General features: G+C 50.7%; 1 protein-coding gene across 1 annotated transcript in view; it reads right to left on the reverse strand.

Moving 5' to 3' along the window:
• Positions 1-234: 234 nt before the first annotated feature.
• Positions 235-14667, reverse strand: part of RSPO4 (R-spondin 4) — a 37741-nt gene continuing 23308 nt past the window's right edge. The window contains exons 2-5 of the mRNA XM_056107884.1: positions 7928-8116; positions 7019-7159; positions 1880-2065; positions 235-338 (exon numbers count right to left, since the gene is read on the reverse strand). Coding sequence (XP_055963859.1) covers positions 235-338; positions 1880-2065; positions 7019-7159; positions 7928-8116 — 620 coding nt within the window. The remainder of the gene's footprint in view (positions 339-1879; positions 2066-7018; positions 7160-7927; positions 8117-14667) is intronic.

Here is a 14667-nt window from a genome sequence, read left to right on the forward strand (position 1 = left end):
AAGGGGAAAGCATAGTGACATGGAAAGAAAGAAGAAGGGAGAGAAGCAAGAGTTGAGGAGTAAAGGAGGGGCTGGAGATGGTGTTTTCTGTCATGTTTCAGTCACGCCTCTGTCATGTCTCAGACACGCCTCTATCACATCTCAGTGAAGTCTGTCATGTTTCAGTCACATCTCAGCCATGTCTCAGTCACGTCTCAGTCACGTCTCAGTCACGTCTTGGTCACATCCGCGCACTCAGGCCTGGGGCCGGCGGGGCCGCACGTCCAGCTTGCGGTCAAGCTTCCGGTCCTTGCGCGGGCGCCGCTCCCTGCGACCCTTCTTCTGGCTGGAGCTTCGCTCTGCAAAGGGGGTGCAGGGGGCAGTGTGTCTCAGGCTGGAGCCCCCGAATCCTCACAGACAGCAGAGGGCAGAGTAACTCGGACACTGACCTCATGCTGACTCCTGTTGGCACTGCAGGACAGCTTGGCCCCCACTGTCACCTCAGCTCTTTTATTTCTTTTTTGGGGGGGCTTTTTGGGTCACACCCGGTGATGCTTAGGAGTTACTCCTGGCTCTGCACTCAGGAATTACTCCTGGCAGTGCTCAGGGAACCATATGGGATGCTGGGAATCGAACCTGGGTATGCCGTGTGCAAGGCAAACACCCTACCCTCTGTGCTATTGCTCCAGCCCCACCTCAGCTCTTTAGGGGAGCTCACTGTCCTAGGGCGCCCACCCCAGGGGGGGTCCTCATCTGACCTGCCGAGCCCTGCAGCTTTAGGAGGCCTCCTCAGTCAGCTCTGGGGTAGCCTTAGGGGGAGCGCCAGGACCCTCCCTTAGGCACTGAAACTTTCGTCCAGATCTCAGCACCACCTTCCAACTTACCTGGTACCCTGGCTCTGCCCTCAGAACACAGAGGCAGTGACAGAATTTGGTGACGCCCCCCAAATAACACCACCCCACCCCCACCGTGCAGGCTGGGATTTCCAGTGTCCTCTGTACACTATTCTCTCCCCAACTCTCTCTATATGGGGGGGGGGGGCACACCTAATGGTGCTCAGGGCTTACTCCTGACTGCACTCAGGGATCACTCCTGGCAGACATGGGGGATCATGTGGGGTGCCGGGGTTTGAACCTGGGTCAGCCATGAGCAGGACAAGTGCCCCATCCCTGTACTATTGCTCTGTCCCCTGTATGTCTCCCCACATTCCGGCCGCCCTGTTCCTCAGGTATGAGGGACCTGGGCCATCGTGGTTCTTGTCATCCACCTGGCCCTACTCACTGACCTCCCCTCTGTTCCCCAGGTCATTGGGTCATAGCCTCCGCCACACCTCTGCACTGATCCACCTGGAATGTTCTGCCAGTTCTTGGATCAGCAGGTGAGATGACCTCGGCTTAGCGGGAACACAGGCAGCCCGAAAGTGCCAGTTTCCCGCCTCCCAACACGCAGGTCATGCTCACACACTGCCTGTCCCTCCCCGTACTTCTCTCCCCAAGGGCCACAGCCACGGAGACTAGGAAGCAGCTCCTACACCCGCACGGCAAGGCTGGAAGCAAGCTGTGGGTGGCACGCACTTTCATTCTTGAATGTCAACTGGGGGTCCTTTCATCTGGGCACCAAGCCAGCCTCCAGGATGCTGAGGGAGCCTCTGTGGGTGGAGTGCTCCCGGCGTAAAGGACAGGCATCACCCCACAGCACCTGGGACTGGGCCCTGCCAGGGAGACCTTTGAAAGGACCCCGGGAAGGACCAGTCTTAGCCCCTGGAGGTGTGGGTGACAGGCCACCTTCCAGCAACCTTTTGGATACTGTGTACTATGTGGCAGTGTCCTGGGGCCACTCATGGTCTAACCACATGCTCCCCCATCCCCATCCCCATCCCCATCCCCATCCTGGCGCTCACCTCCTGGGCAGGGCCTCTGGATGGGGCATTTCCTGGACTCGGACAGCACCTGGCAGCTGGCCCCCTCCTCCGGCCCGGTCCGGCCGGCCTCTCGCACTCGGGTCTCCAGGCCCCATGACAGGCCGCACGTCTTCCTGCTGTGCATGCACCGGCTCCAGGCACCCCAGGGGCCCAGCTCACACTCCTCTGGGGGGACAGAGACACAGACAGGTGTCAGAGAGGGTCAGGCAGCAAATACAGGGGTTGACGGGCTCGGTTCTCCCCCAGGAGAGGGTCTTGCGGGCTGCCCCGAGGAGAGATGTTTAAGGAGCATCCAGGAAGCAGAAGGTCAAGCCACGGAGGGTGACTCTGAAGAGGAAGGCGTCCCGGGGAGGGGTCAGGGCTGGGGTGGGGCTCAGCAGGTGGCCTCTCTGGGGTGGGGCAGCTGGGGATCAAGGGGCAACAGTGGGGGGCTGTGGCCGGACACGCAGATGTCTGGTCAGCTTGGAGGCCCGCAGGACCAAGACACAGGGGTTGAGCTCAATCGTGCTTTCTCTTTAACTTAAGGTGGGGGGTAGACCATGCTGTTGCGAGGGGGAGAAAACATGAAGAGAAGTTCTCAGCCTGGACAAATTTGAGAATTAAATATTCATTTCTTCCCATGGGATTCTTTTTTTTTTCTTTTTGGGTCACACCTGGCGATGCTCAGGGGTTACTTCTGGCTCTGCACTCAGGAATTATCCCTGGCGGGGCTCAGGGGGCCGTATGGGATGCTGGGAATTAAACCAGATCGGCCGCTTGCAAGGCAAATGCCCTGCCTGCTGTGCTATCACTCCAGCCCCGCTCCCCCGTCCCCGCCATAGGATTCTTTAAAGACTCCCTGGGTCAGAGAGCTAGAACAGCGGGTACTATCTGGGTCCATCCTCGGTATCACAGATGGTTTCTCCAGCCCAGTGATGGGTGATCACAGAGCACAGTCAGCGATAAGTCCTGAGCACTGCCAGGTGTGACCCAAACCCATCTCTGTGAAAAAGAGTCCTTGAGAGGCAGACAGAGATAGGAGTGGTGACTCACACACCTATTTTATAGATTAAAACGCTGAGCCCAGGGCAGGAAAAAGGCAGCCCAGGGAACACAGAGGGACTCGCATCTCAGAAGACACCTCAGGAAGCGGGAGCCCCAGAACCCAGGCCTGCAGGCCTGAGAACCATGGTTCCTAGACTGTATGCATTCACTTGAAAAGCAAGATTGAGGACTTGCTGTGTGTGCCAGGGGCTGGATTGGTGCTGGGGTGCCAAAGAAATAAGACAGACCCGAGTCGGCCTCCTAGAGCTCACAATCAGCAGGGTACTCAGACAGCAATCAGGTGCTCACAGAAGCCCAGAAGGCTTCCTGGAGGAGGAGCCCCCTGACCTGAATCTGGAAGTGGGGCCGGGAGTTCAGCCAGGTTCAGAGGGGGGCAGGAAGGAGGAGAGCACCAGGGGAGAGAAAAGACACAGGCAAAGTTGTCAGGGTAATCGGCCCTAGTTTAGATCTGGGGCATCTATTGCAGACCTAAAGGAGAGAGAGAGTGAAAGGGAATGTGCCTGCCACCGGGGGGTGGGTGGGGTGGGGGTGGTGAGGGATACTGGGATCATTGGTGGTGGAGAAGGGGCACTGCTGGAGGGATGGGTACTCGATCATTGTATGACTGAAATGCAAGCACAAAAGTTTGTAAGTCTGTAACTGTACCTCACGGTTGATTCATTAAAAAAAAAAAATTAAAAAAAAAAAGATCTGGGCCACTGGAGCCTGGCCTCAAATGGAGGAGGAACAAAGGAGAGGGGCAAGAGGTTGGCTTATGGGCACCAGAGGGAGCACTGTGGGACCACACAGGAAGGTCTCTCTGAGCAGAGCAGAATCCTAGTCTCAGCGCCACATCAACAGAATCTGGCTGGGAGCCTGAGCTAGAGAGACAGGCAGGAGGCTGGGGCCAGGATCACAGTCATGGGCGAAGGTGTGTGTGTGTGTGTGTGTGTGTGTGTGTGTGTGTGTAGTGAGGAGACGAGGGCAAGCAGAGATGGAGTGGGTCAGGGAGTTTTATTCTATCTCAGCACCACCCCCTGCCCCCAACGCTGACCTCTCACGCACCCTGAGATCTGTTTTGCTCTCTATACCAAATAGTCCCAACCACGAGGGAGAGAAGCTTTGCCCATTTTCTTGGCAAATATACACTTTTTTTGTGGGGGGGGGTGGGGGAGTCCACCCAGTTTCTTCCTGGCTCTGCACTCAGGGAATCACTCCTAGCATTGCTCAGGGGACTAAATACAGTGCCAGGGATCAAACCAGGGCTGGCTGGGTCCAAGGCAAGTGCCTTACTCACTGTACTATCTCTCCAGTCCCTTCTTATTCTTAAAAATTCCAGCTTTCCCTGGAGAATTTCCCTCTTGCTCTACTCTATTTAATATATATATATATATATATATATATATATATATATATTCACAGGTCTTTAATAGATGTCATAACTTAAAACTTCCATCTGTAAGATTTGGGGGGGGCAGTGGCAGGGGGCACAGGATGATGCTCAGGGCTTCCTCCTGGCTCTGCACTCAGGAATCACTCCTGGTGTGCTTGGGGAACCATATGGGATGCCGGGGATCAAACCCAGGCTGGCTGTGTGCAGGGCGAACGCCCTGCTTGTTGTACTGTCGCTCTGGCCCCCAGTGCCTGACACATAGCATATGCTCTAATGACTCTCTCTTGAAGGAAGGAATGAGCGGATTGGATCTGAGGGAGGATGAGGAAGAGAGAAGAGTCAGCAGAGGTCCATATCTCCGGGGAGGCCAGCCCAGGGGGCGTGGAGCTGGTTATGGATGGAGGAACCCAGAAGAGGCAGCAGGCTACAGACAGGGACAGGGGAGACATCTGACCACAGGAGGGGAGTCATGCAGAGCTGCCCCAGGAGGGATGTGGCCCAAGCCAGGAGCCACCATGTTTAGAACGGCTGTGAAGAAGAGCTCAGAAAGAATGCACGGGTGGAACTTTGTGTTTCAACTGAGAGTCCAGGGGAGCAGGACTCTGTCTGACTGTGTGTCTCTAAGGACAGACCACAGATTATAATGAGATTATAATGCACGTTATAATCTCATAATTATGATGAGATATCCTGGCCTGCTCGGATTGGGACTGGGCCTCCTCCACTCAGATCCCCCATCTTCCAGTAGCCAGACAGTTGCACCCACCGACTGCTGAGTAATCCCACCAACGGCCAAGATCCAGAGACTATGAAACCAAGCTCCAAGAAGCACGTGGCCACAAATGTGTGACCTTTTATTGTCTAGTTTTCTCTCTCAGAGAACCTGGTGGGCTACCGAAAGTATCCTTACCACATATATGCCTGACTGGGAACACCTGTAAAGGTGATTAGAGGCTGCCCCAAAAGCCTCCATCCCTCTCATGCAAGCTACTGAGAGTATATCCCGCCTGCATGGCAGAGCCTCGCAAGCTACCCGTGGTGTACTCGAAATGCCGAAAACAGTATCAATGATGGTCCTCATTCCCCTCACCCCGAAAGAGCCCCCAATATGCCATCGGGCTACACTAGCATGTGTCAGGGACAAATGGAGACATCACTGGTGCCCACTCAAGAAAATTGATGAACAAGGAGAGGACAGTGATACAGTGATATAATGCACGAGCTCAGGCAGGGGTCTGCGAGAGAGCAATTAAGGAATCTGGAAACAACCCGAGTACCAGGCAGATGACTGGTTAAAGAAACTATGGCACATCCACACAATGGGATACTATGCAGCTTTTAGGGAAAATGAAGTCATGAAATTTAACTATAAATGCATGGACATGAAGAGTATCACGCTGAGGGAAATGAATCAGAAGGAGAGGGACAGGCATAGAATGACTGCACTCATTTATGCGATGTGAAAAAAATAGTATGAGGCTAAGACCCAAGAACAGTAGAAACAAGGGCCAGGAGGATTGGTTCATGGTTGGATGCCTGCCTCAAGTGCTAGTGGAGGGGGCAGTTAGGATCGAGAAGGGTCCACTATGACAATGATGGTAGGAAGAGATCGCTCTGAATGGGAGCTGCATGCTGAAAGTGGGCAAAAGACTAAACATGATGGCCTCTCAGGATCTGTACTGCAAATTATAATGCCCAAAACCAAAAGGAGAGATAGAGAGATAGAGATAGATAGATAGATAGATACAGAGAGAGAGAAAGAAGAAGAGATAGATACAGAGAGAGAAAGAAGAAGAGATAGATAGATACAGAGAGAGAGAGAAGAAGGAGAAGGAGAAGAAGGAGAAGAAGGAGGAGGAGAAGAAGGAGAAGGAGGAGAAGGAGGAGAAGGAGGAGAAGAAGAAGGAGGAGGAGGAGGAGGAGGAGAAGGAGAAGGAGAAGGAGAAGGAGAAGGAGAAGAAGAAGAAGAAGGCGGCCTTCCATAGATAGGGGCCTGGGAGGGAAATTGAGGACATTGGTGGTGGGAAATGGACATTGGTGAAGAGACACATGTTGGAACATTGTATAACTAAAGCCCCATCATGAACAGCTTTGTAACTGTGTATCTCACAGTGGTTCAATTAAAATAAAATAAAAAATAAAATAAAAATAAAGGAGCAACTGGGAAACAGAGCAGGGAGACAAGGACACTGATGCAATTATAATGCATTGCACACTGCCTGGATGCTCCTTAGTGTATGCCGTAAGTTCTTCAAACCGTAGTAATTCATTTCACTCTCATTCACCCCATCCACCCCACTTGCTTCCTCAAGGAAGCAAGTCCTATGTTCCTATCCTCAAGGAAGTTGGTTCAATGGTCATTTTTAAAAACATTTGGAGAAACTGAAAGATAGGTAGATGACTTAATCAAGCTCACAAATGCATACATATTAGAGCTAGGTTTTGAATGGACTCCATCTTATTCCACAGTCACTGTTTTTCTCCCAAGTATGGTTGCTTTCCTTAGTCATACTAGGGATGTCGGAGTGGGCACTAATGGAAATGATGGTGTTTATATCAGATCTAGTGCCATTGAATGACTCCTGTGTGTACCTGACACAGTTGGACTTCCATGTGATGGTCTCCAGGACCCTAGACCTCCTCCTCAGACCTCTGCTCCAGAGAGAGAAGGAAAAGGGCAGGGAAGGGAGGCCTCCACTCACCCTGGCACTCCCGTGTGCTCTGTTGGGCTGCGGTGCCAGGCGGACAGGTGGGCAGGCACTTCCCCTTGTACAGGTAAAACCTCCTCTTGCACTGGATGCAGAAGTCCTGGCTGAAGCAGCTCTCACAGGTGGTGCCACATTCTGTAACAGAGCCAGTGCCACCCCCATGGAGGGCACTGCATTCTATGACAGAGCCTGGGCCACCCCATGGAGGGCATCACATTCTATGACAGAGCCGGGGCCACCCCATGAAGGGCACTGCGTTCTCTGACAGAGTCAGGGCCAGCCCATGGAGGGCGGCTGCACTAGTGGGTTTCTGAGCAGCCCTAGTGTTGGGGTCAGAAGTCTGTGTCTCCTTGGAATGTCAACCTTGTCCAACGTCAAACAGGGCTGCTTTTGAGGAGAAAGCACTGGAACTGGGGCTCAGCAGAGGGAGGGCAATGTGTCCAAGGTCACGACAGGCCATTAGGATTTGAGGGTCCAGAATTCCTTTTCTCATTTGATCTGAGGTTCAGAAAGGGCATGAGATGGACCTTCCAGCAAATCTGAGTCAGGAGAAAAGGCCTCCCCTCCCCCCTTTCCATCAAAGCTCAGGGATCTGTCACAGACCATCCCGATAATTCAAGTCAGGAGTCAAGAATCTTTTCCCTTTTGAGTTATGCCACGAGAGGGTGAGGAACATACTGAGGTCACACAGCTAACTAGGGAAGAAGTGAAGGTTCCCGGCTGGCACCAGGGAGGGCACCGAGCTGCCTGGGGCATCAGTACCAGCCTGAATCAAGCCGGCGTCTGGATCTAGCCTAGCTACACACTGGCATCCCTGTGGCTGTGGGGGGGCTGAGACGTGGTCTTGGGGTCAGCCCGGCCCAGGAGCCGATGCTAGCACGGGCCTAGGGAGGAGACACGTACTTTTGCACCTGTTGACCTCCTGGCCGCGGATGCCGAAGTAGCCCAGGGGACAGTCATGCACACACTTGCCGTACTGGCGGATGCCTTCCCGGCGGATGAACAGAAACAGCTTCTGCTGGCACGTGGAGCAGCCGTTCTCTTCCGAGCAGATGACACAGCCTGTGCAGTTTCCCCCCAGACCAGTCCCTGCTGCTCATCAGAACAAGGTGGAAGGTGGGGGAAGGGGAGAGAGAAACAAGTCATATGTGTGAGCATCTCAATTGTGCCATCAAGTCACTGAGAACTACATTTCCCAGCTACCCTTGCGACTAGACACGGCCACGTGACTAAAATCCGACCAATGGGGGCCTAAAGTAAAGGGCACAGGTGCTCCTTGACATCCTCTATCCTTCCTGTAGGTTGGACTGTGAGCATCATGGTTGGAGCACATCTGGGTTCATGAAGTAGAAACCAAGTGTTGAGAAGGTTGGAGAAATAAGATGAGGAAGAGCCTGAGTTCCTGAGGAAGGTTGAACTCTGGGCTGCCCAAGTAAACAGCTATCTGGAAGAAGGCTAGAGAGACAGTACAGTGGGGAGGGCATTTGCCTGGTATACAGCCAACCTTCTTAGTTCCAACCCTGGCACCCCTTATGGTCCCCCAAGCACAGCCAGGTGTGATCCCTGAGCACAGAGCCAGGAGTAAGCCCTGAACACTGTCAGGCATAGCTGAAAAATTGAACTGTTGCATGAGAGAAACATCTTTTGTTTTTTCCTGTTTCCTTTAAATTGCTGTTATTTGGATTTCTCATTTACAAACCTAATCTGTACTAAAATGGGGTGTGGGGGTTGTCTGCCTGTAGGGAGAAGCTAGTCGGCTTGCCTGGCAAGCACTGGACCCAGGTTTAATCCCTGACATTCTATATGGTCCCCAGAGCACTGCTAGGAGTAATTACTGAGTTCCTAGCCAGGAATAAATAACTTCTGAGTATGTCCGGGTGACCCAGAAAAACTAAAAACAAATACACAAATCAACCAAACAAAAAACTCCCAGTTACTATAAAGGAAAAAGAAAAGGCGCCACCAATAACAAAAACAAAATGAAAGGGGAAAAAAATGAACAGAGCTCAGTTCCCACCATAGGCTATTTAAAAAAAAATTTTTTTTTGACAATTATGAGGACTGGCCAGGCTGAAAGGAAATTTTCACTTCATCTTGTGAATCTTTTTCCCTCCCTGCCCCCCCCCCCCCCGGCCCAAACCACAGCAGTTTGTCTTCTGTCTCCTGGTATAAAAACCCAAAATAGTGGGTGTCGACTGTCCGAGGTCAGCATCTAGAGAGCTGGTGATGACTCAGATCGCTCTACCACCTTGGAGAATGGAATTCTCAGGGTCTGAGATGAGGCCTGAGGATTTGCACTGCTAACTGGTTCCTGGGTCACACTGATGTTTCCGGTCTCAAGGGTCATGGGCACAGAGACGGTCTTATGTATTTGCACAGAAGCAGGGTCAAAGGTGTTTACTGAAGCGTTGCTTAATAATAGCTCATTGCAAAGCCCTGTCTTAATAACAGAAGAAGAAAGCACTGTGTGGGCCAGAGAGACTGAACCAGGGGTAGGGTGCTTGCCTTGTACATGGCCAACCCTGGTTCAAATCCCCAGAACCCCATAAGGTCCTCTGAGCACCAGTCAGGGGTCACTCCTGAACACAGATCCAGGAGTGAGCCCTGAGAACCATCTAGACTGGCCCTTGAGCATGGAGCTAGGAGTAAGGACTGAGCAGATGTGGCTTAATGTCCCCCACCCCCACACAATGCATATGCCATACATATTTTACTACTGCAAATGATAGAAATGGAATGTTTTTATGAATTGATCTCAAAGACAGTGCTGAGACAAAAATGCAGGTTGTATGATGAATCCTACAGAAAGAAGCTATATATATATTATATATAGCTTCTTTCAAATATAAAGATACATATCACTTAATCACTTAACTTCCCGTTAATCGTCGATTTGCTCGAGCGGGCGCCAGTAACGTCTCCATTTGTCCCTGTCGCGTGCTAGTGTAGCCCAATGGCATCTCTTCGCTCCGGGAACATGGAGGGCCTCAAACCGATCGTTCATGACCTTGACAAAGAAGTCTGACCATCTGGTATATATATATATTTGAAATATATATATATATTTGAAAACCTTGCAAAGCAGTTTCCTAACACCACTGGCTTTTGTATGATGACATATAAAGGACCCATAAACTCTGAATTTAGGATCACTGCATCCCTCAGGATCCCGTGGGGAAAGGGACTAGAGAACAAACAAGGACTTAGCTTTTCAGCGAGTAGGGCGTTTGTCTTGCAAGCGGCCGACCTGGTTGACCTGAGTTCGATTCCTCCGCCCCTCTTGCTGGAGCCCGGCAAGTTAACAAGAGTATCTCGCTCATAGGTAAAGCCTGGCAAGGTACCCAGGAAGTATTTGATATGCCAAACACAGTAACGACAAGTAACATTCTCACAATGGTACTGTGCCCGCTTGAGCAAATCGATGAACAACGGGAGGACAGTGACAGTGACAGTGACAATGTAGGAGTACTGTATTTGTTCAGCTATTGAACAAATAAGCTGATTGAATTGGGCATGAAAGGACTTAGCATTTGTTACTACTATTTGAGCTCTTAAAATATGAAGCAAATATGGAAATAGCAAGAATATGTAAAAATGGTTGTCAAATAGAAAATGTTTATTAAGGCACCATTTTACAGTTTTTTAAAACTTTTATTGAATCACTGTGAGCTATACCATTATAAAGCTGTTCGTGATTGGATTTCAGTCATACAGTATTCCAATACCCATCCCTCCACCAGTGTACATTTTCCAGCACCAGTGTCCCCAGGTTCCCTCCCATCACTCCCCACCTCCCTCCTCAATTCTTCTATTTAATATTTTGTTGTTGCTTTGGGTTACATCCAGCAGTGCTCAGGAATCACTCCTGGTGGGCCTCAGGACCATAGCTAATGCTGGGGACCTAACAGAGATTGGTTGCGTTCTTTCTTTTTTCTCTTTCTTTCTTTTTTCTTTCTTCCTTCCTTCCTTCCTTCCTTCCTTCCTTCCTTCCTTCCTTTCTTTCTTTCTTTCTTTCTTTCTTTCTTCTTTCTTTCTCTTTCTTTCTTCTTTCTTTCTCTTTCTTTCTTTCTTTCTTTCTTTCTTTCTTTCTTTGTCTTCCTTCCTTCCTTCCTTCCTTCCTTTCTTCCTTACTTCCTTCCTCCTTTCTTTCCTTTTCTTTCTCTTTCATTTTTCTTTCTTTTGTTCTTTTCTTTGTTCCTTTTTTTTTTGTTTTTTGGGGTCACGATGAGCAGTGCTCAGGGAATACTCCTGGCTTTGCACTCAGGGATCACTCCTGGTGGGACTCAGGGGTGTATATGAGGTGTCAGGGATTGAACCCTGGTCAGCTACATGCAAGGCAAGTACTTTACCCACTGTACTATCTCTGCGGGTATCCCCCTTTCACTTTTGCCTATAGGTTTGTAGATCTTAAAACAAGAAGATACTTAAAGGCAACAGTCTTGCCTTTATTGTGTCCTGCGGGTGGGATGGATAGAGAAAGGACCACATTTTTGTTCTTCCCTGTTCTCCTTGCACCTCTCAACCTTCTGGGAAGATGATGGGGATTCTGAGAGCACCAAAGGCCTGTACACCCGAGTATGGTGCCTCTCCTCGGTCACCACATCCATCCTTCCACCCTTACCTCCAGTCTGAAGCATAACTAGTGGCCTTCCACCTTTCTACACCAGTGGACTGGCCGCGAATGTGGACTTGTGATTGAAGAACACGGACTCCAAGCACTATTTATAGAGTGGTGTTGATATTTTTTTTACTTGTTAAAGATAGTAGAACCTTCCTTTGGGGGGATTCAGGGGGTGGGGAGAAAGGGAGGGAGAGAGAGAGAGAGAGAGAGAGAGAGAGAGAGAGAGAGAGAGAGAGAGAGAGAGAATATGTATGGGGGAATGGGGGAAGAGGTTTGGGGATGGGAGAGTGCCGGAGAGGGAGAGAAAGGGCGAGAGAGGCAAAGAAAGAGCATCACACAGCACTGAGCCAGAAAGAGCATCACACAGCACTGAGCCGGGTCTATGCCATTGGGGCCTCTGCTGAGCCCTTGATGTTGGCAGTGCCTGGGGCGCCCTCTAGCGGCTCCATAGTGTAACGGCGCCTCCCGCTGGCGGGCTGCGGATGGTGTCCCTCTGGCTCTTCATGGCATCTCTGTAAATCCTTAGAGAGAGCAAAACTATTTCCGCCCTCCCCACCCCCACCGCTCAGGGCACGGGTGTAGAGACTTGGATTCTAATTTTAGGAATAATAAGTGGTGACAACTAGTGTCTGTACAGTTCTGCTTCAGAAAAATCCCAACTTGATGGTTCTACAAGTTTCCTGGGAGTAAGAACCCCAGGAAGGCTTGTGAAGTGGCTGGGCTGGGTGCAGGGACATGCGAAGCAACAAGTTCAAACCCAGAGTGCTGGGCAGGGCCTTCCCTGCTTACACTGTCTTCTCTCTGATGACCAGTGGCAGGACCCTGATCCCCGGCCAGTGGGGAGCTGACTGAGCCCGGCGGGCCAGTCACACCGTCTCTCTGCGAGGCATTTACTCAGGGCCCACAGCTGTGGTCGGGGCTGACCTCTGGCCCCTGGGCCAAGACTGTTCCAGGAAACACGGTGAGGGGCGTCGGTGGGCTGTAACTTCCGTGACGCCTCTCAGCTAACAGGGCGCTTCCTCCCCACCCTCTGACTTTCAAGGTTCATGTGGCCCCGTGTCCACCCCGAGGCACAGACCTGGGCTTGGCCATCTGGACACTGCACTCCAGGGGCTGTCCTAACTCTGCTAGGGGTTTCAACAAGACCTAGTCCTAGATGTTTTAAAAATCAATTCATGTGTGAATGTGTATGAGTGACTGTGTGTCTGTGTGCGAAAATGTGCGTGTGTCTCTGTGTATCTGCATGTGAGTGTAAAAGCATGTGTGTGTGTCTGTGTATCCGTGTGTGAGTAGAAAAGAGTGTCTGTGTGTGTCTGTGACTCTGAATGTGAGTGACTGTGTGTGAATGTGAGTGTTTGTGATTGTGTATCTGTGTGATAGTGTGTGTCTGTGTATGTGAGTACTGTGTGTAAATGTGAGTGTGTGGCTGGGTATCTGTATTTGAGTGTGAAAGTGTGTGTCTGTGGATCTGTATTTGAGTGTGAAAGTGTGTGTTTGTGTATGTGAGGGACTGTGTGTAACTATGAGTAGTGTGTGTGACTGTATTTGTGTGTATGAATGTGTATGCGAGTGATTATATGTGAATGTGTGTGACTGTATCTGTGTGTGAATGTGAAAGTGTGTGTCTGTGTATGTGTGTGTGAATGTGTACGTCTCAGTATGTGTGAGTGAATGTGAGTGTGTGACTGTGTAACTGTGTGTATCTCTGTGTGTGAATGTGTGAGTTACTCTATGTGTGTGTGAGTGAGTGAATGTCTGTGAGTGTGTTTGAGTGTGTGAGTAACTGTGTGTATGCATGTTTCTTTTTCTTTTTTCTTTTCTTTTTTTGCTTTTTGGGTCACACCCAGCGATGCGCAGGGGTTACTCCTGGCTCTGCACTCAGCAGTTACTCCTGGCAGTGCTCAGGGGACCATATGGGACTCTGGGTCGGCTGCGTGCAAGGCAAACGCCCTACCCGCAGTGCTATCTCTCCAGCCCCCGTTTCTTTTTCTTCTACCCAGGCTTGGGGGTATAGACCAGATCAGAGGCGCTCCATCTGAAGGATGTACCTCAAGGATGGTGAGCCACAAGGCTATCTGGGCTATCTGGGGAAGGGGTGACACATAGGTTCTCTTCTTTTGTTCTCATGCCACTTTGAGTTAGATTTTCTGTCACTTGTAACCAGACACTCCTGAATAATTCAGAAGCAGGGAGAGCAAAAGAAATAAATCTGACACACAGAGACAAAAGCAGCTAGAAACATCCCAGCCTCTAAAGACAATTTCGGACCATCTTCCAAGGGAGCCTCAGGTGCATGCCACCGCCTTGCTCCAAGTCTTCTCCACTCGCCTCCGGCCACTGACAACGCAAATGATGCTGTTTCCTGCCCAGGAAGCAGGACTCAAAGTGGCAGCTCTGACCCTGCCACTGTGAGAGGCCTGAAGCACACCCACCCAGCCTGTGCCATGGTCCCTCAAGGGGATCAGGACACTGAAAACCTGTTATTAGCTGCACACTGACTTTCTCGCTGCCTTTTTCTTTTCTTTTCTTTTCTTTTCTTTTCTTTTCTTTCTCTTTCTCTTTTCTTTCCTCCCTCCCTCCCTCCCTCCCTCCTTTCTTTCTTTCTTTCTTTTTTTTTGGCTTTTTGGGTCACACCCGACAATGCACAGGGGCTACTCCTGGCTCTGTACTCAGGAATTAAACCTGGCAGTGCTCAGGGGACCATATGGGATGCTGGGAATCGAACCCGGGTTGGCCGCGTGCAAGGCAAATGCCCTACCCGCTGTGCTATTGCTCCAGCCCCTCTTTCTTTCTTTCTTTCTTTCTTTCTTTCTTTCTTTCTTTCTTTTTTTCTTTCTTTCTTTCTTCCTTTGTGCCACACTTAGCAGTGTTCAGGGCTTATTCCTTGTTCTACACTCAGGAATTACTCCTGGAGTTTTGGGGACCCTCTGGGGTACCAGGGATTGAACCAAGGTCAGCCATGTGCAAGGCCAACGCCCTCCCCACTGTGTGATGGCTCCAGCCCCTCTCACAGTGTTTTTCT

Source organism: Sorex fumeus, unplaced genomic scaffold, assembly GCF_029834395.1.
Source record: "Sorex fumeus unplaced genomic scaffold, SorFum_2.1 ptg000178l, whole genome shotgun sequence".
In the NCBI taxonomy this organism is placed as follows: domain Eukaryota; kingdom Metazoa; phylum Chordata; class Mammalia; order Eulipotyphla; family Soricidae; genus Sorex; species Sorex fumeus.